The 24,992-nt window shown below is 37.1% G+C and overlaps 1 protein-coding gene across 4 annotated transcripts in view; it reads right to left on the bottom strand.

Annotated features, from left to right (window-relative positions):
• The window catches only part of TTC21B (tetratricopeptide repeat domain 21B), an 85,558-nt gene that overhangs the window by 15,013 nt on the left and 45,553 nt on the right, over positions 1-24,992 (bottom strand). For all 4 annotated transcript variants that reach the window (XM_047870517.1, XM_047870518.1, XM_047870519.1 and 1 more), the window contains 7 exons: positions 22,099-22,205; positions 14,560-14,748; positions 12,812-12,922; positions 11,508-11,589; positions 3,554-3,704; positions 2,929-3,090; positions 862-1,057 (listed from right to left, as the gene is read on the bottom strand). In XM_047870517.1, the coding sequence (XP_047726473.1) occupies positions 862-1,057; positions 2,929-3,090; positions 3,554-3,704; positions 11,508-11,589; positions 12,812-12,922; positions 14,560-14,748; positions 22,099-22,205 (998 nt within the window). The remainder of the gene's footprint in view (positions 1-861; positions 1,058-2,928; positions 3,091-3,553; positions 3,705-11,507; positions 11,590-12,811; positions 12,923-14,559; positions 14,749-22,098; positions 22,206-24,992) is intronic.

Genomic DNA, 24,992 nt, shown 5'->3' with positions numbered 1-24,992 from the left:
TGCTACCACTGTGATCTCTGAACCACAAGAAAACACAGCAAAGTTCTGTATGTCCTCTGAGAGACATAAATTATGAATTTTTGGTGGCCTACAACACTGTTGAATGGAAGAACATGAAATCCAATGAGTATGCTTAGAACTAGCTATCACCCACTGCTGATGAGTGGGGTCCCTAGAATTCCTTCCTTAGTATCAAGCAATTGAAGAAATACAGCACTGTGTGAGAGAAGGCAAAACCAAGCACCCAGAGTGAGAAGGTGGATCTGAGTGAGGTGAAAAGAGAAGAAAATCTCTGATCTAATTATTATTTGCTCTAATCATTATTATTGTTGTTACTATTATTATTTTTGCAGGGGGAAACAACACCATTATTCTCACGACTGAATTATAAGCGGTCAGTACTGACCTCATTTAGCCTTAGATTTGGAAACATTTCAAGTTTGCATAAGTGAAAAGGTGAGCTATCAAGGCAGACAGGTATTTATTTTCACTTAGCAAGTTAAGTGAAAAAACACAGAAACTTTCCAGAAAATAAAGCCATTCCTTTGAGTTAATTTATGCCCTTTTGAAGAAGAATTTCCTTTTCTTAGAATTTACCATTCTAATAGAAATAAATATAAATACATATATAAAGAAATACAAATAAATACAAATATAAATAAATAAATAAATATAAACAACATATCAAAATAGTAACAAAACTGTTTCTTCTGGAAACAGAGGTATATATATATATTACGTAGAATTATGCCGAACTACAGAGGCAATTTGTACTTGTAATTAAGTCAATCTTCAGAAAGTAAACAACTATTTCTATACCACCAAGGAAGGATAATATAAAGCTGAAAAAGAAAATCTAACCTCAGATGTTGCTATTTCGGTGAAGGTATTCAATGCTTGTTCAACATTAGACTTCTGTTTGGTAGCGACTAGGCAATAGTTTTCCATTATGCGAAGCTGTACATGACCCTGAATGGTCTGAGGTTTTAGCTCTTTAAGGAGTTTTTCTGCTGTTCTCACTGCTAATTGCACAGACTCTTGCTTCTCAGTTGAATTCCTATATACAATTAAAAATAAATCTGTCTGTTACTCATGAAGTAAAATTCACTGATTTTGGAATGAGCCCTAGGGTACACTGGCTTCTTTGCTGTCACTTATTTAATGTAACCCTTTTGTGGAATGTCACTCATTCTCTTCTAATACAAGGTGAACCACGGTTACAATGCATTAGATTTAAACAATTAATACAGCTTTAATGAAACACCATTAAACATTTATTCACTTTAGACTGAAGACAAAAATTGGACAATATCTGTATGTGGTGAGTGTGTTCATTTCCACTAATATAAAACTAGAATTCAGGAGAAGTAGAATCATACAATTATCAAGTGGTACATATACTCAGAAAATGAAAGGAAAGAAAGGAGGGAGTAAAAAGTAACTAACTTTGCTGAAGCACCTACTATGTGCCAAGTACTGCAATATTTTTACCTATCGGTCTCTCAGAAAAGAAACTATGTATCTGTCAAAGGCTGTAAATGTCAAGTGTAAAAACAATGTGGATATGTGACATCAATTTTCTTATTTTTAAAAAAATATATAAATCAATTAATAAAAGGAAATTAAATTCTCAAAGCCCATTCACTAAACCATTGGTTTTTTTACCTCAGGCTTCAGGCTTTACCTTCTCTAAAACATTTCACATTGTTGAATACCTTCTTCAAAGTTTCCCTCCTTTGCCTTCTGTAACATTATGGTTTTGGGTCTCTTGCTACCATGCTGACTGTCCTTTTCTGACTTCCCTTCCTCCTCCAATCCCCTTAAACGTTAGCCCGAAGTTTAGTTTTCAAACTTATGTTACTGCATTCTATTTGCAAAGAGGTCATTCATTGAGCTCCAACTGTCTACTCTGATCACACATCCCCCACACCTGTATCTCCAGCTGGGACCTCCCTTCTGAGTTCTAGTTTTATATTTTCAACTATTTGCTAAATATTTCCATGAGGACAGCCTATAGTTGCATAACAGTATGTTACCTAAACCTTTATAAACAAACAGAAACATGCCTCTCCTTTGCTCTAAAACTTTTAATGGTCTCTATAACCCAAGCCTTCAAATCTGTCATTAAAACCTCTCAGCAGTCTGTTCTCATTTTCTCTCACACCCCTGTGCATCTTCCCCTGACTGCTTTGCACTGCTAGGATTTCTATGAATTCTTGTAACACTTACTATCCATTTCACCCATTTCTGTTTTGTCAAAGATCCAATGGTTTCAGATATTGTCTTGCCTCCTAAGTAAATTACATGCTCCTGAAGGCAGAAACTACCTTATGTACCTTACGCATTTACATCCTTATATATCCCATACAATGCCTTGCCCATTTCTGAGAAGCAGCAACTAACACAGGTTGATAGCAATAGCACTATTTATCTATCAGCAGTGCACCACAGTGGCTATTAGCAGGAACTTTGAGGTCACGTAGAACTCAGTCCACATCTTGCCCCCACCATTTACTATCACATTAGATAGGTTAACTCTGAGCTTAGTTCACAACACTGTTGCAGGGAGTAAATAAGACAATACACATAAAGTATATAGTATAGCACAGGGTATGGCAGAGAACTACCATATGCTAAGGAGTTACTGTTACTGTGTGGACAGCTTTTGCTAAAGTAATCAAATTCTACAATTTATGCTGTTTCAACAAGTAATTAGGGAAACGTCTTTGTAGCATGCTTATTCTGATTTAGGAAGCCTCTTAAAAGCATTCCATGCTTGTTTCAGAGAATGGCTATTCTAGCTATGATTTTTTTTCACCTGCCTTTTCATTAGTGCTCTCCTAGAGTTTAGCCCTCTTTTAGAAGGTATCCTTGCTTGTTATCCCTAGTGTTTCCAGAAAAGGGATAATTTGTCAAATGATAACTCACCCTAGGTCTCCATCCAGATTTTCAAATACTTCACCTCCAACAGTTTCATTATCTGGATTCAGACAGATTTCTATCATATTATAAAGGGCATTTTGGCCCCAGTCACTGTCTTTCCGAGCTTTATTAAAGTGTCGAAGGGCATCATTTGGTTCTCCAGTATACCTTGTTAGATATTAAAAAAAAAAAATCACTTATTTCAATTGTCGACTACAAACTTTAAGTCATTTATAATATCTTTGGTAAAGATTTGGTTAAAATTATTAACATGTTTTTTTAAAGTTTTTAATTTGAGAGAGGAGAGAGCACAACTGGGGGAGAGGGGCAGAAGAAGGGAAGGAGGGAGGGAGAGATGCAGGGAGGGAGGGGGAGGAAGAGAGAGAGAGAGAGAGAGAATGAATCCTAAGCAGGCTCTGTGCTCAGCCCAGAGTCCGACTTGGGGCTGGATCCCATGACCCTGGGATCATGACCTGAGCCGAAATCAAGAATTGGATGCTCGACCCACTGAGCCACCCAAGCGCTCCATAAAATGTAGATCTATCTTAAGACAAAGGAAAGTTTATTCTACTTTATTCACAATGAGAAAGAAAAAAACTATTATGTAGGATTTATTCACCAACAGATTTACCAAAGATATAGTCCTTTACAGTATTGAAATCCCGGCTCCAATTTTGCTCTGGAGTTACGTTTTTCAGCCATTAAGAAAAATCTTGGAACATCCTCAAGTTTTCCACATCTTCTCAGGAAATCAATTAAACGAGATAATGTCATGTAATTATCTAGAAACAAAGAATATTTCAAATATAGACAACATTTTATATCTCTTGTTTTTGTGGTTATAATCCTGCTTCATTAAAGTACAGTTTACTTTAAGTGATGTAGAATTTAAATACAAGCAAAAGGAATGCTTTAGGTATTATAAACCCTTAAAAAGACTGTATGAGTAATTGGATAAAGGTTTGGTTGGTCTGGGCAGTGGGAGAAGGTTCTATACAAGCCAACGTATAAAAATGTACATTTGTTATAACTTAATTTTCAACTGTTCCTGGGACCAAAATCTAGAAACAGTCTCTGCATTGATCATCTAAACTGTAACTGTAGAATTCAGGAGGGTTGATGTGATTACACAGGGTTAAGACTATCTCTGACCTCCTTTCTCCTCCGCCCTTAGCTAGGAACAGGGTGAGAACAGTACTTTTTGATGATAATGTTTGGGGTGGGCAATTAGAAATTTTACTCCAGGTTTTTCTTAATATGTATATGTGACTAATGTACTAGACACTAGCTTACCATAATACAACTGTAACAAATCAGTCCTAGTATTTTAATCCTAATTTGCCTTCTCCTAAGAAAAAAGAATTAATTTAGTTCTTTGGTATCAGGTATAATTTACTGGCAGGTTCCTAGAAAGCCTTCTCCCAATTCTACCTAGTTCTTTTATATCATTAAAATACTGTTTTGAGAAAAATTTAATAAATATTTTTCAGATTGTAAAAATAACGCATGGACATTTTAGAAAATTTGGAAAAGTATAAAGAAGAAAAAGAAATCACTCATATTCCCACCAGCTAGAGATGACCACATTTTGGTACTTTTCTTTTCATATATTTGTGAGTGAAAATCATTCTATCAGTATTTATGTATCTACTTTTATTCTATCAATATTTAATATATATAAAATTAATATGCAATATTAATATACAATATTAATATATACAAAATTGAAGTCACACTTGGGGTTTTAATTTTGGTTCAGCATTATACAATAAACATTTCCCAACTCATTAGTTTTCAAAAACATGATTTAAATGGCTGCATAATAGTCTATTATATCAATGGCTTATATTTTATTTCTCTATAGTTGTGCTTTTTAGATGTTTGGACTCTCAAGTTTCAGTGAGCACAGGACTCATAGTAGGGGATTTGCGAAAATCATTGTATAAGCTATGGTGATCTTTTCTGTTGAGTGAATTAGAATTAAAACACACAAACAAAAACTTTTAAAGAAATTTTTCCTTGATTTTATGTTCTAAGGAGAGAAAATATATGATCCAGCAAGTCCACTTCTGGGTATATATTCCAAAGAATGGAAAGCAGGGAATCAAGTAAATATGTGTGCACCTGTGTTTACAGCAGCATTACTCACAATAGCCGAAAGTGAAAACAACCTAATGTTCATCATCAGATGAATGGACAAATAAAGTGTGGTATATACACACAATGGAGTATTACTCAGACTTAAAAAGGAAGGAAATCCTGACATAGGCTACAGCATGGATGAACATTGAAAGCATTATACTAAATGAAATAAGCCAGGCACAAAAGGGCAAATATCATATGATTCCACTTATATAAGGTATCTACCTACAGTAGTCAAATTCACAGAGAGGTAGAATGGGAGTTGCCAAGAGATGGGGGAGGGGAGCATGGGGCGTTAGCGTTTAGTGGGTACAGAATTTTAGTTTAGAATGATGGAAAAGTTCTGAAGATGAAAAATGGCGATGGGTACAAAATCATTTGAATGTACTAAATGTCAGCGAACTGTACACTCAAAAATGGCTAAAATGGCAAATTTTATGTTATGTACTTTTTGTTATGTTACCACAATAAAAATACTTAAAAAAAAAAAAAAAAACTTCTGTAGGCTTGGTTTCTACTCTATTACATGATGTTAACGTAATCCAGGTTGACAACATCATCACTTGCCTTTCTTTACCTAATATCTTGAGATTTTGTTCTTCCTGTTTTTTGGCATCACTAAAATACAGAGCATGGTTTCAGAGAAAGAGGATTCAACTAGTGGTCTTGTCTTTTAGCTATGGAAATTCAAACAAATTACTCAAATTCTCTGAGTCAAGGATTACCTATTTTCTTAAAATAGGAATATAATATTGACCCTCAACATGTCATAGAGACCAAATAGAAAAAGGTCATGAAAGAGCTTTAAAAATACAATGGTCATTAGTGGGGAGCCTGGGTGGCTCAGTCAGTTAAGCGTCTGGCTCTTGGTTTTGGCTCAGGGCATGATCTCACGGTTTCGTGGGTCCAATCTCCGCATCGGGCTCTATGCTGACAGGACAGACTCTGCTTGGGACTCTCTGTCTCCCTCTCTCTCTGCTCCTCCCCAGCTTGCACTGTTTCTTTCTCAAAAATAAATAAACTTAAAAAATTAAAAAAAAAAATTACAATGGTCATTAGTAATACTTACAACTCCAAAAGTGTGGATAGAAACTAGGGATAACTACCCACAATAAAGTCACAGGACCTAGAAGCTGTCTTGGATTAGGCAGGATGTGAAGGTGAAAATTTCTGGCCAAAGTTTGTTTGTATGATGTTGCTAATATGTGCGATGCATGATATTGCTAATATTATCTAAAGTCAACATTGGGAGGCCAGTTTCTTAAATAATTACCACTTTCCAATACTACTGAAATGTATTATTAGTTCAAATTATAATTACCACTGATACTGACTTGCCTTTTGGTTAACCATGAAATCTGACAAACAGGCAAATTTCTGTACTTAGGGAATCCACTGAAAACTGGAATGTATTATATATTCTGAAAAAACTTAGCTCATACCTATTGAGGGATAGGGAGAAGATACCAAATGATTATAGTGTGATGCGATGCAGCATGAATAAAAGTGCTTTGGAATTACAATGCACAGAATTCCTAACTGCCCGAGGGAGGCGGGAGGTTTCACATGGAATCAGACCTTTGGGCAGCATGAAGGCTACGAGGAGGATCTTGCTAGACATACCAAGACATTCCAAGAGGCATATGGCATGTGCAAAGACAGAGCAGAGCAGTGTGGGGAGTGCTGCTAAGTCCAAGGTTACCTGATATTAAAGTGGAGGAAGAGGGGTAAGAAATACAAACGGACCAGTAATTTAGGGCTGCCTTATTACCAAAATAATGCTATGATTTTAGAATTTCCCCTGGAGGGCCATCCTAAATTGTACGCCAAGCAGCAGTTTTTGATTTACAGAAGTGCTATGAAGGTGTCAAATGGCAGGAGCCTAGAGACTGGAGGATGAGTGCGGGGGCTGCATTGGTCTGGGTGAAAGGGGATAAAGGCGCTAATTCGAGCAGTAGGCTTAGCAGACAGCAGCCTGGATGTGACAGCTGGCTCTTTAGCAGACAGAACTGATGAACCCTGTTAAGAAGTTACTGTGAGGGAAGGGACAACCCAAGATGATGTGGAGATTTTAAGAGTTAAGAGGTGTAATCTGTCAAGAGAACAGTGATTACCTCTATAGGAAGGATTGTCTACTAGTTAGGTTAACTCAAATTAGACAGTGCATTTCTGAAGTCAGCTAAAATACAGCATTAATTTAAGGTATAACATGTGTTACTTAGGATGACCTATAATTCATGCAGAGAGTAAGTATAGATACTCAGGTGTTAGAATGATTCTGATAGAACAGATCTGTGAATAGAGTCCTATTAGGAATAAAGAATGCAAGATTAAAAACCTAAAATATGACAGAGACCACAAAAATTTTAACATTTTGTATTTTTAAATGACTGGGTATTTTAGTCATGCATTGATCCATTCAACCAATAAATATTTATTTTGCACCATCTATGTGCTTGGTGATTCGTCTGATGCTGGGGATGTAAGATGAATATGACGTGATCTCTGCAAACTTGAGGAGACTGTTGTCCCATGGAGAAGACAAATGTATGCATAAATATTTTCAGAAAGATACTAGAAGAGACGAGACAAAGAGGTATGAGTGAAGTCATCCAGGATTTGGGTGACCAATTCATCCCACTTTGTTGAGACTTTCTTTTAGCTTTGGAAGTACTGCATTCCAGGAGATCCTCTCGTCTCCGGCAAATCGAGGTAGATGGTCCCCTTGCTCAGCATCACGTAAGGCATCTTAAAACATAGGTGGTGGTAGTAAGGTACAGGCTTTTGTTTTTGGTAAAGGGTGAGTATATTTTGGATCATGTGTTGGGAAAGAGAAAAAGAACAAGGAAGGCAATGTGCATTATAGGCAAAAGGAAAAAGAAACATGCAAAGATTTGGACATATGGATGTATGTGATTTGGTATTTCCAATGTACAAAGTCTGTACACTGAATTTACAAATAATTTATTTTATATTTGTTTATAAACAGACAGTCCAAAGCTGCCAGTCTACTAAGCCAATTTGACTATTATCTCTTTCAACAAAATGCTGATGCCAAGTTACCTGACTGAGACCAAATTCACATGACAGATGAGGGCTTCTTCAAATCTTCTATGTGAGGGCACTAGCATCATCAATGGCTTAAAAATATTCCAAGGGCAGAGGTTTGTTTTTTTAAAAAAGTCAGGTTTGATTATTCACTCAGAGGGAAGTGCTACAATATGAGAACAGCTTGAGACAGAATGAAAATAGTATGTGTGTCCCTTAAACTGGCAGTTCATAGAAGGAGAAAAGGACAAGCAGAGTCTAGAACCCCGGACAGAAATGGCATGACAAAAATAACTTAGGCTTGAAGAAAGTAAGAGTAAGCTTTGGGCAACTGAGGTGGGAAGATGTACTCAGAGTGAGTAGAAGAGGTAAGATGTTAATATAATTAACTGCACTCTTTTATTTTTTTAATGTTTATTTATTATTTTTGAGAGAGAGAGAGAGAGAGAGAGAGAGAGAGGGAGGGATGGGAGGAAGAGAGAGACGAAGACAGAAAATCTGTAGGGGGCTCTGTACTGTTGCCAGAGAGCCTGATGCGGGGTTTGAACTCCTGAACTGTGAGAGAGATCATGACCTGAGCTTAACCGACTGAGCCACCCAGGCACCTGGATTAACTGAACTCTTTTAAATAACACCTGGGTAGAAGCTGGGACAGACTGGGGAAAGAAAGAAACAACAACAGAGCATGAGGCAATCCAAAGGTGGGAGAACATTTAAAAAGATAATAAAAATAGTAGAAATAAAATAAAATGTTGTTACCACTATAAAGACAGAAAGGACTTATTTTCTTTCAACCTTTACTCTAACGAGGGGTATTTTGTTTGTAAGTAGAAAGTGTTGTTCTCAAACTCAAACTTTTTAAAAGTAGAAGCATTAGTAACTACAATAGTAGAGTCTATAAGGTTCTTTGAGTTGCCCTACTTGAAACTGCCTACTTGCCCAAACCAGGCAGTTCTGGTTGCCGTGGTGGCATCCCGCCATGAAGGCATTAGGGTTTACAAGAACTGAGTGACACCTCTAGGAGTCCTCTGAGATTTCAAACTCTTTTTGGTAAAAACGTAAGTAACACACATTACTGTTTCCACTTTCCTTTCCTGTTTTCCTTTTCCTCCCCCCCTTCCCTCTCCCTTGTTCCCTTTGCTCCTCCCACTCTTTTTCTATCCGATATTTACTGAGCACCAAGTTGGCCAGATACTGTTCTAAATCCTGGAAACACAGCAACAAAGACAAAGTTCCTGGCCACTTGATGCTTACATTCTATTATTTAGGGTGATATAAAAAAACCAAACACAAGATAGAAAGATAGAGAGCAGTAAGAGGTGTCATTGATACAGGATGGCTGCAGAAGGATGCTCTCAGGATGTGGCCATGCTGGAGCCAAGTCCTGAAGGCGTGAAGTAGCCGCCACCAGAATATTCCAGGAAGAGGGAAGAGCAATTTAAAAGTGTCAGGGCACTAAGCTGCGAGGACTGTTGCCTACCTAATGTCTACCATCACTTTCTTCCTTACTATCAGAATTCTGATTTTATACTACATGGCACTGGGTTCAACTAAAAGATGACCTTTCCCACCATCTTTTGCAGCCATGCAGGTGCTTCCAGAAGGGAAATTTTTTACAGAAAAAAAAAAAAAAACGATGGTTCACTAGGGAGGTAATCCCTTTTAGCCACCTCCACCCCAACCTTCCCCATCTGGGCCCTGGAACGTTGATGCTAGAGCTGCAGTCATCCTGGACCATGAGGTGATACTCAGAGTGGAAGTCAGGCTGATGAGGGCAGGAGAAAAAGGCAGAGGACTCAGATGTCCTGATGATACTGTGGGTCCTCCATGCCACTCTCCGCATAACCGACTTCTACATTTCTTTTACGTAAGAGGAAAATAAAGAGGCCACTGGAACTTTGAGAGGGTCAGTCTCTGCTACTTCCAGCTGAAAGCATGTCTCGACTGTCTGGAGGCAAGGAACAGAAACAGGGGTGAGTTTGAGAACAGAGCATTAACTATCTACGTGAGAGACGCTGATGCCTGAGACCAGGTGGCAGCAGCACAGGAAGTAAAAGGTGATGGGATTCCAGGTATGCCCTGAACGTAGAGCACACGGGGATATGCTGACAGATGGGATGTGGTAGAGAGAAAGATGAGCCGAAGGTAACTGTAAGGTTGGGGGCCTAAGTGGGTAAATGGTGATGCTATTTACTGAGGTGAGAAACGGAGGAGTAGATTTGGAGGGACAGAGGGAGAGATCCATTGTTCTACAGAAACATGTCAAGCTGGAGACCCCCCAGGACAGCAGAGTGGGAATGGGTCAGGACTGGAGGAACATGCTTGCAAGACACCAGCATACACGTAGGACATACAGCCATGGGCCTGGATGAAGTCACCCAGTGGGCTGACTATATTAAAAAAAAAAAAAAAAAAGTTTGAGAGCCCAGGTCTAGAACATTCTGATATTTACAGGTCATAAAGAGAAAAGAGATCTAACAAAGATGTAGACAACAAAAAAAGAAAAACCAGGGAAGCCCAGCGCCCCAGCAGGCAAGTGAAGAAAGTCCTTCACGAGGGAGGGAAGGACCTGTGCTGAGCGTAAGGACAGGCCACGGAAGCAGACAGCTGAGACATGAACGCAGGCTCTGGCAGCTTGGAGGTGGCCGCCGGTCCTGCAGAAACAGCCTCCCTGGACTGCAGGAGCGGAGCAGATGATGTGGAGACAGCACAGATGGAAACCGTTTAGAGGAGATGTTCTATCCGGGAAAAGCGAAGAATGGAGCATTAATTGGCAGGAAGAGTAACTGGACAGTTAAGAATTGGTTTTTAGTTAATATATTTAGCAAGGGGCTATCACGCCATACTTGTGCGTGGACTTGGGAAAAAATGGTGGTGCAGGAGAGACAGATGTGCCTGAAGAAAGCCCTCCGGGAGGACAGGGGTGGCATCCCGGGCCCACAGGGAGACACTGGCTGTGGGAAGGATGGCAGATCCGGGGAGGACAACGGCTGCGAGAAGGCAGACCTGCCGAAAGGCGAATGGAGTTCTTCCAGTTGCTCGTATTTTCCTACTCAAGTGGGCGGCAACATTTTTAGTTGAGGACAAGGAAGGGGGATGAGGGGGCTAGAGGTTTGAGGGGGGGAGGAGAAGGTATAAAAAGCAGCTGGAATGAGTGAATTCATTAGAGAAATACAGCAGGATTGCCAGGCAGCCTCTGAGGGCCCACTGGGGGTCTGTGGTCATAATTTAAAGTGAGGCCAGTCAAAGGTGCTGCATTTTCCTTACAGACATTTCTGCTACTCAAAGGCAGGTGTGGAATAGATTGTTGGATTTGACTGAGGTTTTCATAACAGTCAAAAAGAAGAGAAAGGAAGTTGACTGCATTAGTAAAAACATAATTAATGGATATTTACCTGGTTTGCGTTCTAAAAGCTGCTGTAAATGAAACACTGCTTGTTCATAGTCCTGTTTCCTGAACATGAGATCTGCCATCATCTATAAAGGTAAAAGTTGGTTCTAAAAATATTGCCACATATTTTACAAAGCATACCTTTCCTGTCAAGATTTAGGGCTATGAAAACACCTATGAAAAACATGAAGAGGGCAAAGTTTTACAAAAAGGAGCCATTTAAAATTCAAGTATATCGAGGAGCCTGGGTAGCTCAGTTGGTTGAGCATCTGACTTCGGCCCAGGTCATGATCTCACCGTTAGTGAGTCTGAGCCCCACGCCGGGCTCTGTGCTGACAGCTCAAAGCCTGGAGCCTGCTTTGATTCGGTGTCTCCCTCTCTCTGCCCCTCCCCCATTCACGTTCTTGTCTCTCTCTCTCTCAAATTAAATAAACATTAAAAAAATAAATAAAATAAAATTCAAGACTCAAGATATGAATTACACTAATTCATATCACTGTAACAGAAGATAATTAAGGATGTGAAACAGATCACTCTGTTCACAAAACTTTATTTTTAGCAGAAAATATGTTTCAAGTGGCTATTTTAAAAACAGAAATTTGAAGGGAATTGCACACTCTATGTGCCGTGATAGAAAAGATGCCTCCCTGGATTTGGCTAAAAGGACGAGAAGATTTAAAAAAACCCAAATACTCTTAAACCCTAAATATTCCAAAGCAATTTAAAATACACAAGATCTACTGAGCTTTTCTTACTGTGTTTTAAAAGGGATGCTTTTTATACTTCTTTTTTGTTATAATAATAATTTTCAGTGAACCTCACATACTATCATCTACCTAGCCATTGGGAAACGAACTCGTATCTCAACCCGGGTAAAAATGAGAAAGCAAAGCACACCATCTTAGAACAATACATCAAGGCTTCTCTCTGTAACTACAAAAGTCCCATGGAAACTTTTTAATTAGTCCTGCATGTCTGGGTAAGGACTTAAAAGTCAGTCGTTAGCAAATGATAGCTTTGTCACATCAACTCTTCCTGATCATGTATCCTCTTCGGCATAAAGACAAATTAACTAGACCCCAAAGGGAAAGTAAAGGCCTGACGTAGGTTTGCCATTCTTATAAAACAAAAGGATTCTTGGTCTTTATTGGTAAAATATGCTAATAATGTTAAAAATACTGTTTCTTCCAAAAGTCAACATGAGCCAGGCCTCTCATCTAGTATTAGTTTTACGGGGTAAAATTTGAAACTTCCACATGGAATATAAAACACAACTGCCTTTCCAGCACTGAAGTCCTTTGCACTGACCATGGTGGCAGCTTCATTGTCCTGGTCACTCTGGAGAAGCAGCGCACAGTGCCGCAGGCAGGCATCAGGGTCGTCCTGTGCCAGGTACAATCGAGCCAGCTCCAACAGGATCTGTAGAGAAAAAGCGCAAGATTAGTCAGAAACTGTATGGATTAAAAAGTGCATATGGAAAATGTCTGGACACAGATTACACTTCAGTTGACCAAAAGCGATTGCAATAAAAATGCCAAGCATGATCGGCAGGAAAACTATACACATACCCCCCTCTATTTTCTCTTATACTGGAAGAAAGGGGGAAAACAAGTAGTAACTCACTTGAAAGGTATACAGACACAAAGCACTGTGAAAAGAACACTGGTCTTAAATCAGAGAGAGATTAGATTCTAGTCCAGGCTTCTCCATGATGGGGCCAGGTCCCTGTTATCCCTCTAAACCTGTTTTCTCATTTGAAAAATAAAAACCTTTTAGCAGATAATTTCCAAAGTATGCTTCAGATTTGAAAACATGATTCTAACTCCTTTAACCACCACTATACAAGGTGCTTATTTGGCTATGCCTTAAGGGTTATTTTTGCCTTACATCTGAAAGAGTTGTATTCATTTTACAATGTTCAATTCAAAACCATAAATTTTGGGGCATCTGGGTGGCTCAGTTGGTTAAGCAGCTCAGGTCATGATCTTGCAGCTCAAGTGTTCGAGCCCTGCATCGGGCTCTGTGCTGACAGCTCAGAGCCTGGAGCCTGCTTCAGGTTCTGTGTCTCCCTCTCTCTGCCCCTTCCCAACTCACACTCTGTCTCTCTCTCTAAAAAAAATAAACATTGAAAAAAAAAATAAAACCTTAAATTCTAAAATATAGTTGTCTTTTCTCCTGCATCATGAAATAAATTCATCAGAGAAAGACAAATACTGTATGATTTCACTCATGTGTGAAATTTAAGAAACAAAACAAATAAGCAAAGGGGAAAAAAAAAGAAGAGAGATAGAGGCAAACCAAGAAACAGACTCTTCACTGTAGAAAACACACTGATGGTGACCAGAGGGGAGGTGGGTAGGGGTATGGATGGGGATGAAGGAGGGTACTTGTGATGAACACTAGGTGTTGTATGGAATTGCTGAATCACTATATTGTACACCTGAAACTATTATTATGCTGTATGTTAACTAACTGGGATTTAAGTTAAAAAAAGAAAAAGAAAAAAAGAAGTATTTAGCCATATATTAATTTTTTTAAATTAATCATCTATCTAGATTTGAGAGAGTAACAGCATTTTAATTTACTAACCAGACACGTATAGAAGTTTTCTTTACCAGTATTATCCTTACAGGTATTCTCATGCTGTGCCACTTTAGGTAAGAGATTCGTCTAGTCACTTTTCTGCATATCCAGCACCAAATAGCAATTGAAATACAGAGGTGTTCAATAGCAGTTTAGTAAACTGAACTGAATCATGAAGATCCAGATATTCGAGACTGAGAAATTGTTTTAGAGTGATTATTAAAACATAGATTAATATCAAAAAAACCAAAGACTTACTGATTTATTTTATGTCACTTCTTCCACGATAAGTTTTAGACTCTGACATTATTTCATAAGGCATTTTGAAGAATTTCTAGAAACAATATTAATTTTTTAGCTTGTATTTTTATTACATTTATTTTTTTACAAACAAGCTGGTAAGAATTTTACATCTGGGGCAATTAGATGACATCTGGAATAAAAGGCGGTGAAAATTTTATAAAGGTTCTGACCTTATTATCTGTTTCACAATGAACAAGAGCCTCTCTATAAAACTTAATTGCTTTTTCATAGTCTCGCTGAGCAACAGAATGTTTGGCAATCCCTGCACAAATTTCAGCTGCTAAATGCTTCTGTGCAGAAGCTGCGTCTGGCTGTTCCATCTGAACACGTTTTAGTATCCGAGATTGTAATTCTCGAGCCTAGAAGAAAATAAGGATAAAAAGGAATTTAAAAAAGAAATGGAAAATAAGTTAAACAATTATCAATAACTCACACACGGCATACATTTACAGAAGATATATTTAAGCATTATTGGCCTTAAATCTAACAAAGCCTGATCCAAAGAAAATGTCTTAATTGAGGTCTTAAACATGTGCTTGTTTGCAAATGAGCCAGCATGCACATATCTTTCCAAACAAAGTATAATAAAATTACTGAGTCTTTTCCCACTGTTATAAGGATATGTACAGAAGGCTCACTAAGGAGGAAATGCAGGCATGAAACAAATATATGGAAAATAATCTAGGTGCTGCAATTAAATACATGGAAATATAAAATGTTTATTAAATTAATAAAGTAGTATCTAAAAATTATTAAATCAAATATTGGAAGGTTTCAGGCAGTAAGTACATCCATATATCAGTGATGACAAACGAATGAGTCCAAACATTCTTGGAGAGCATCCTAGCAAAACATGCTAACTTGATAAAACAAATCAAACTACTGAACTTAGATCCACTTTTGGGAAGGTATTATGGATGTTACTTAGAAGAAAAAAAGGAAACATGTTATCTGTTAAAAAAAAAAAAAACAATCTCTGTTATTTGTTGTGAAAACAAAAAGAGAAACAACAAAAAATAAGAAATCTGAAAGCAACTCAAATGTCTAATGATGGGGAAATGACCAACGAACTGATGGTGTATATTTATAAGGTCCAACACTATACACAGATACCCAGAAAGGAGGTAGGGGCCTCCGTCAAGGTAAGAATGTAGAGCAGGTTGTTAAACTAGAATATCAGCCTTATCACCTACCTACATGTTTGATTTGTGAAACATTGAGACCTTCCTTTTGTAAATGACAGAGAAGTCCTACGTTTTAGGCCTTCACAATAAAATTTAACTTTGAGCTATAGATAACCATCCACTAAGGCATTCATGCATTCATTTAACAAAGAGTAAAATGCCCACCATCTGCCACACATTATGCTACACACAGGGAGCCCTTCTGGGGACTCCTGTCAGAATGTTGGTTGACAACTGGTATTTGACGAAGATGGTCTAAAGCAGAGTATTTTTAGAACCGTAGGTCGTAACATTAATTTAAGGTGTCATAATAAGCATTCTTTTGGAAATGAAAGAGGAAAGATTAGAAAACATGGGTATATATAGCATGTGGTAAAGGTTAATATTGTTTCATGAAATTTTTATTTTGCTTATATGAATGTATGCTTAAGTGCAGAGGTATGTGTACATTTGTGTATTTGATGTTTTTTATACATACATATATTGGTGTGTATAGTTTTGCACACATATTCACAAACACACACTCATAGACAAAAAACTCTGAAACAACTGTCTAAATAGAGTGAATGTATCGTTCCATCTGGCAGTACCTTTTATATCTGTTGTGCCAGGTTATTATTAATTCTGCCTTCTTTCTCTCTCTATTTTGGCTAGAATGATAAATTCTTTGGTCATCCAAGGTCTAAACGGTATACAATTCATTCTCGAGATAGCCTAAGTTTTATCTCTGCATCAATTAAATTGTTACAAAGTCAGATGAGTGGACCTCATTAGCTTAACTTCTAGAGAAACACTTTATTTATCTACTTATTTATTTAGGAGGGAGAGGGAGAGAGGGAATCTTAAGGTGGCTCCATTACATGGAGCCTGAGGTGAGGCTTGATCTCACAACCATGAGATCATGATTTGAGCTGAAATCAAAAGTAGGACGCTTAACCAACTGAGCCACCCTGCTCAGTGCCCTGCTTTGCATTTTCCTGAAGGCAAATAATCAGGGCAGATTTTTTGAGCAAAAGTTTTTGCATTTCCTATTAAAGTCATTTCATAAAAGAACAGTCAATGATTGTGAGTATATAATGATTAGAAAATATTTTCATACAGAATAAAATTTTCTTGAAGAATTGATACCATTTCCTATGTTTTTTCCTTGGGTTCCAGAAAGATTAAAGATAAATTTAACTGTCTGTTAAAATAACTATATTAACTTTGATTGTCAACGCATTTACTTTCTCTCCTTATTTTATAATATTCTTGTAAATTCCATAAAACCCTTGGGTAGAATGACATATAAACATCTTATTTCATAGACTTCTTAATTTTCCTTTTATATTTCAATAGCCTTGTTGTATATGTATCTTAACTGAAAGCCATATCAAAATAAAACTTATCAATAAAGTCAGAATGTCACATTATATTTTATATGAGGAAGATGGAGCTACATAGACATCAGGGAAAAAGCCACACGAACGTTAAGCGAAAATCTGTTCGTAGTAATTAAAGCTACACTAAGTTAAAAGTCACAAAATTGTTAGTGTTTTATGACATATAGGTTGTTTGTATTTAATTTATTTAGATTTTATTTTCACAGAAAAAATGGTTAAGATGATAAAAAGTGATTTTTTTCCCCTGTAATTGTTCCTGCAATTAAATAATTAAAATAATGTATGGTTTTCACGGGGCGCCTGGGTGGCTCAGTTGGTTAAATGTCTGACTTTGGCTCAGGTCATGATTTCACAATTCTTGAGTTTGAGCCCTATGTCGAGTTCTGTGCTGACAGCTCAGAGCCTGGAGCCTGTTTCAGATTCTGTGTCTCCCTCCCTTTCTACCCCTACCCTGCTTGTGCTCTGTCTCTCTCTCTCTCTCTCTCTCTCTCTCAAAAATAAACATTTAAAAAAATTAAAAAAAATGTATGGTTTCCTTTTAGTCATTCAACTAAAATTTCAAGCACCTGTCATGGTGGACAGATTTTTACGATGACTCCCATGATCCCCACCTCTTGATGTTCACTTCCTTGTATTAATCACCCCTCTTTGTGTGAGGTGTGGCCTATAACTTACTTGTAGCCAATAGAATATGGCAAATATGATGGAATGTCACCCCCATGATTACATTTCATAAGACTCTGTTAGTAGACTTATTCCATGCTGGCTTTGAAAAACTAAGTGACCCTATTAGCTGGTGTACCAGGCAAGGAGCTGATGAACCTCTAGGATCTGCAACAAGAAGCAAACAGGAACTTGGAGCCCTAAGTCTCACAGCCTTGAGGAAATGAATTCTGCTAACAACCCATTTAAGCTTAGAAGTAGATCCTCCACCTGACAAGTCTCCACATGAGAACCCAGCCCTGGCCACACCTTGACTGTCCTGACACCTTTTAGAGGACCCAGCTAAACCATGCCCAGAATACACACCCACAGAAACTGTGAAAAAATAAATGTGTGTATTGTTTTCATTGACTACAATTTGTGGCGATTTGTTACACAGCATAGTAAACTAATGAAGCAAGCATTTGCTAGGGTCACAAAACATGGAACTACACCTACACTCATGGAAATTTTAATTTTAGCATGAAGACAGATAATAAAATAATTACGGCAAATTATGAGGGTCCTGTTTTATGGCTGGGAAATACCAGTTGCATTGGGATTACATAATAGGAGACCTGACCTAATCTTGGAGATCAAGTGAGACTTGAAGAATTACTGGTAGTACTCCCATGTGACTTTGAGAGAAGGAAAGGAGATGGGATGGATTACAGGCATTAGGAATGACAGGTGAAGGAAGAAGGTGCGGGATACTATTGTTTGACCAAAGAATTAGAAGGAAAAATGGCTAGAAATACAGAGATAATTTACATCAGGTAAGCTTGTTAAATAATTTGCTTTTTATTCTAGAGGGCAGTTTTTAACACAGGGTAGTTACTACTACATGTTTATAAGCAACAGGGTGACAACATCAGGTCTGCCCTTTAGAGCAATTATTCTGGTATTGTGGAGAACTGGAATGAAACAAGATTGGAAGGGGATGGGGATTAGTTAAGAGGCTCCTGGAGTCTGGGCAAAAGATAATGCTGGATAGGGCTAAAAGGTAACAGAAAGATGACGAGATGAAAAAATGTGGAGTTATTTCAGAAATCTGAAATCTTCAGAAAGTACAACTGGGGCACCTGGGTGGCGCAGTCGGTTAAGCGTCCGACTTCAGCCAGGTCACGATCTCGCGGTCCGTGAGTTCGAGCCCCGCGTCAGGATCTGGGCTGATGGCTCGGAGCCTGGAGCCTGTTTCCGATTCTGTCTCCCTCTCTCTCTGCCCCTCCCCCGTTCATGCTCTGTCTCTCTCTCTGTCCCCAAAATAAATAAAAACGTTGAAAAAAAAATTTAAAAAAAAAAGTACAATTAAGAAGACTTGGGGTTTCCCTAAATGTAGCAGTTCTGCCATGGCCTACAATGTTTAGCAATTATGCAAAAATACTATGATGGGACTCCTAAAGTTCCATAAGGTGGAGATTAGGCTCAGTAATGGGTCCTGAATAAATGAACTTAAAATATCAAAAACTTTGATTATATTTATAAGTTTCTGTTTGAATTATAACTCAGGATTTATCTTTTTGGAGATCAGAAAGCATAGAATGTTAACAACTGGGAAGAAATTTAGGGCTCTTTAAATTTTATTAAAGATGAATAAGCTCAGTGCTATAACATATAAACTTAAAATTATTTAAATTTGGCCCACTGGCATTGTCTAGCCATGTATACTGTTTCTCAGTATACTGAGTACACTGTTCTCAGTGTTGCTTGATTTATCTGCTCATACAACACAAGAACTCATATAACCAAGGCAGCTGTGACTAATAATACTTATAAAAAAGTAAAATAAGCCAAATTCACTTCTAAAATATTTTAAAAGTCTAAATTTACCAAAATTACACTTTTCTTGTAGCTAATGATAGCTAACCTAGGGTTAGGCGAAATTCTCTTATCATGTGATAGAAAAATAGGGATAAAACCATACCAATTAAGGATAAGATATTAACACTTTAAAGATTACATATTTTAATGAAATCATAAACTTAGATGGGTATCACAGAAATTTAATGAGTATCATAGAAATCTAATAGTCCAAGATCAATTCATTCATAACTAGAATAAAAAAAATTATTGGACATATTGGGCAAATTACTGAAATATAGGTTATTTTACACACACACACACACACACACACACACACACACACACACACACACACCACTGTTAGCTAAACCTCAAATCAAAACATTTGAGGGGCGCCTGGGTGGCGCAGTCGGTTAAGCGTCCGACTTCAGCCAGGTCACGATCTCGCGGTCCGGGAGTTCGAGCCCCGCGGCGTCGGGCTCTGGGCTGATGGCTCGGAGCCTGGAGCCTGTTTCCGATTCTGTGTCTCCCTCTCTCTCTGCCCCTCCCCCGTTCATGCTGTGTCTCTCTCTGTCCCAAAAATAAATAAACGTTGAAAAAAAAATTAAAAAAAAAAAAAAATCAAAACATTTGATAAATTATTTGGAGAATGGAGAATTCTTCTGGGTACATGAAAATTAGGTCAAAAGGTGTCAAGCAGTATGGGATTCTAGAAAGCATAGAGGATTAGTAATGAAGTACTCTATGTTCCACTTCAAGCTCAGCAAAGATGTAGGATAAATCAATTAACAAATCTGACCCAAATGACATATGTTGAACTAAGTGCTCAGTAATGCCAGAAACACATTATTTCAAATCCACACGGAACCTATACCAAAACTGATTATAATGTAGGACACAGAACAAGCTTTAACAAATATCAAAGGATTGAATCATTCAAAGTATGTCTTTGACCACGGTGGAATTTAACTAGAAATCAATATCCAAAAGATAATACTCAAATACAGAGAACTAGTGGTTGCCGGAAGGGAGGGAGTAGTGGAATGGGCAAAATAGGTGAAAGGGATTAAGAAGTATTAAAAAAAAAGGTAACAAGAAAATCAGAACTGTTTGGAAACTGAATACTACGCTTCTAAATAACCCATGGTTAAAGAAGTAATCAAAGGGGAAATAAGGAATATTATGAACTGAATAATAATAAACTTGTGAGAGGTAGCTAAAGCAATGCTTTGAGAAAAATTTTTACCTTAAATTAGTAAGAACAGAACTAAGGCTAACTAATCCATTATCTAACAATAATTCATCAATAGGCTAGGCAAAGATCAGCAAACCAGATCCAAAGAAAGTAGAGGAAACTAATTAATGAGATAAAGGGAAAACATTTAATGAAGCCAGAAAAGGGGAAAATTGGTTCTCTGAAAATATTAATAAACTCCTCATGTAACTGATCATTAATAGTAGAAGGAAAATAAAATCATCAGTATCGGGGCCATAAAAGAAGATATTTTTATAGCACTTGCAGACATTCAAAAAATAAGATACAATGAACAAATCTTAGTCAATAAATTTGACAATTAATGAAATGAACAAATTACTTAAAAACATAGCCATTCAACCTCACATAAGAAATCTAAAAATGATCAGTCTGAGGGGCACCTGAGGTGCCTCAGTCAGTTAAGTGTCTGACTCTTGATTTTGGCTCAGGTCATGATCTCACGGTTTGTGGGTTCGAGCGCCGTGTAAGACTCTGCACTGGCAGTCTCCCTCTCTGCCCTTTACCCGTGTGCTCTCTCTTTTAAAATAAATAAACTTAAAATAAATGATCAGTCTGAAACCCTCAGTGGAATCCTTTAATAAAAAGTTGCCATCAACGAAGCCTTGAGGTAGAAATGGTTTTAATTTTGAATTACTCCAAATATTAAAGAAACAGCAACAGTCTTAGAGATCCAATCTCCCTTACGAACATAGATATACAAATTTTAGACCAAGTATTAGTGAGTATCTTTAAATCCCAGCAATATCTTTAAAAAAAAATCACAACAAAGTGACATTTATTTAAGGAATATAAGGGTGGTTTAACATTTGAAAACCAATTTAATACACCACCTTGACAAGAAAAAAAGGAAGATTCATGCGACCATCTTGATTAATGCAGAAAGTGCAGTAGATAAAACTTAAGTCATTTATAAAAAAAAAACTAATAGCAAACTAGAAGTTGAAAAATCATCCAAAACCATCAGCTGCCTAGGAATATATCTAAGGAAATGTGTATAAAACCTCTCCTCTGAAAACCCCCAAAATATTAAGGGAAACTAAGGAAGATATAAATAAACAAAAGTAGAAAAAACTGAATTCAAATCCTGCCTATGACCCTGGTCATGTGATTTTACACAAATTATTAAATCAAGCTTCCTCAGCTACAAAAGTGGATTAAAAATATTAACTTGCTGTAATTGTTACAATGATTATCAATAACACATTTAAACAGTACAATCCATTGGCATTTGATCATTATTTCTATTTTGACTTATTTTCTGTGGTAGTTGGGCCAAAATAACTGGTCTTTCTCCTACCCGTGATGTATTCCCTTCTCCCCTCCCCTCCGACACCCCACAAGCACTCACAAGTACATATTTACCTGTTGTAATGAAGCTATGGCATCACCAGGTCTTTCCACTTCACTATAAACTTTTGCTAGGAGAACATGAGAACGTCCATCCTCCATGAGAGCTGACAGTTCATTTACTATGAGAGAAGGTATTGGGAACAAATAGTCATTTTTAAATAAACATTTACATTTTTCTACAAGTTTTGAAACAGGTCTTTACAAAGAATGATTTTGAGAAATAGTGAATAAAGTTGAAAAACTTTCAGTCAGTTAACTGAGGGATGGCCAAATTAAACAAAGAAAAAAGATTAGGATAAAAACTAGCTGGAAGAAAAGCTAAGGAACTGGATAACAACAAGGTTTTTCTTAGACTTATATTAAGAGATAACAATGTAACAATACATGTAAGAATTTCAATTTTCATTTTTAACTGTATAAATATTTATGTTGATTGAAATCATTAAAAAATGAGATAGAGTAGTTGCTACATGCAATTAGGAAGATAATGGCTGTTTTTAAAATAATAGACACTTGATAAGCAATGAAGTACAGTCACTAAGAGCACTGACTTTGATGGCAATCTGTCTGGTTTCAAATCTAGTCCTTATCACTTACTAGCTATTTAACTTTGAACAAGATACTTAGACATTTTGTGTTTCCCTTTCATCTGTAAAATAAGGGAAAGAATAGTACTCATCTCATAGGGTTGTTGTAAAACTTAAAAAGTTATGAAACAAGTGTGCATATGCAAAGCAATTAAAATAGTCTAGTACATGGTAAGTGCTATTTAAATATTTGGTATTATTATTTTGTGATTTAAGAGCAATAATAGAACCGTACATAAATAAGAAAATGTTTCTTCTACTATTTGTCAAGTTCATGAAATGAACAAATTACTTAAAAACATAGCCATTCAACCTCACTTAAGAAATCTAAAAATGATCAGTCTGAGGGGCACCTGGGGTGCCTCAGTCGGTTAAGTGTCTGACTCTTGATTTTGTGCCACATATACATCAAAGTGGTTTATATAGATTATTTCTTTAAAACCCCAGCCTAAGGGGAATCAACAGGATTTCCTACAGGCAGGGACAGGGTGATGGCTAGGATCCGGGCTCTCAGCAATGACTAGAGGGATAAAGCTCTTATTAAGACAATGACGGTTGCATGCAGGACAGATGTGGGGAGGCAGATCGGGAATTCTGTTTCAGACATGCTAAGTTTAAGATGTTTATTAGAATCCAGGTGCTGGCTACTTCAGCTAGATTAAGTTAGGTATGTCAAGGAAACAGAGTCTTAGGTTTTAGTTTAAATATGGGAATAATTATAATTGCCTCAAAAATGTGGACATTAATGAAACCGTATATAATGAAATGCACATGAAGGCATCTAAGTGCACAATGGGGTGTGCTCAACAAATATTTATTACACGAAAGCATTTATATTACGTAAGTGTAATAAATTTATACCCATGTAAGTAAAATATGCTACTTGAATCACTCTTCCTCTACAACCTTTTCAAAAATGCATATGCACATTTAAGGCTATCTGTAGTGTTTCAAGCAAGGTCTGACAGACCCATGCAAATATTTTTATGGACTAATACTTTATATGGTGAATAAATCCAAAATTAGGCAAATTTAAGCACCAACCTCATCAAAGCTAAATGAAAATACTATTTTTGAAAATCCTAGAAAACTTCGAGTGGGCTGGCCTTATCATATACCCAAACACATTTTATTTTTTTAAAAATATTTATTTATTTATTTTGAGGGAGAGAGACAGAAAGAAAGAGAGAGAGAGAGAGAGAGAGAGAGAGAGAGAGGAGAGAGAGAGAGAGAAAGCGAGCACAAACAGGGGATGGGCAAAGACAGAGGGAGAGAGAGAATTCCAAGCAGGCTCTGTGGTGCTGTCAGCACAGAGACCAATGCAGGGCTCAAACTCACAAACCATGAGCTCGTGACCTGAGCCAAAATCAAGAGTCAGACATTTAACTGACTAAGACACCCAGGCACCTCTGAAGACATTTTAAAGCTACAGTGGATAGGATACTGGCAAAAGAAAAATAATGCAGGGCAACAAAATGAAGATTCTCAGAATTAGTCATACAAACAAATAAGTTTATTAATGGCATCTCAATAAATGACACAGAAATAAAATTGGGTCTCCATTTGGGAAACTATATAGTAAAAACTGTACATGGACTAAAGTTCTACAAAAATTACAGAAAATATAAAAGAGTATTTTTATGATGTTAAGATGAAGGAAGATAGTTTCTGAGTATGAAAGGAAATTCAGGACTCAAAAAAAGGAAAGGCTGGTATATATAATAATTGACTATTCTATTTGACTAAGGAAATGACAAATTCAATTAAAAAAACAAAAAAAGGGATAGGCTCAGAAGAAAATGTCTGCAAATGACGAACAGGTGACAGATGATTAATCAGAGGTTCAGGGTCAAAGCAAGGGATATAAATGAAAACATCCTAGAAGGAAATGTGATCTACAGACATGGAATGATGCCTAACCTTATCGATTATCAAAGAAATTCAAATTGAAGTGGTTTTCTCCTCTATAATTAACACAACACAATGATGGGACATTTTTGACCTTAAGAAAGAATGATGCGGCACAACTCAACTCAGAGATATATAAACAAGAAGCTTATCTCATATTGTCTTCAACTTTTCTTCAGTCTAAATGTCTATCAATAAGGGACTCATCAAATAAATTATTATATCAAGATATAGAATACCTATACTAAAGAAAATAAAGAAAAGCTATATTTGCCAACATGAAGAGAAGCTATTAAGTGAAAAATGTCTACTGTAGATGTACAGTATAATATGATCCCATTTTGGCAGGAAAAATGTGGTATGTAATTCTGTGTGAGAGAGACAAAGAGAGGCATGGCAGAGACACTAATT

This window comes from Prionailurus viverrinus, chromosome C1, assembly GCF_022837055.1.
Source record: "Prionailurus viverrinus isolate Anna chromosome C1, UM_Priviv_1.0, whole genome shotgun sequence".
Classification (NCBI taxonomy): Eukaryota; Metazoa; Chordata; class Mammalia; order Carnivora; family Felidae; genus Prionailurus; species Prionailurus viverrinus.
This window is presented reverse-complemented; position numbering and strand designations above follow the sequence as displayed.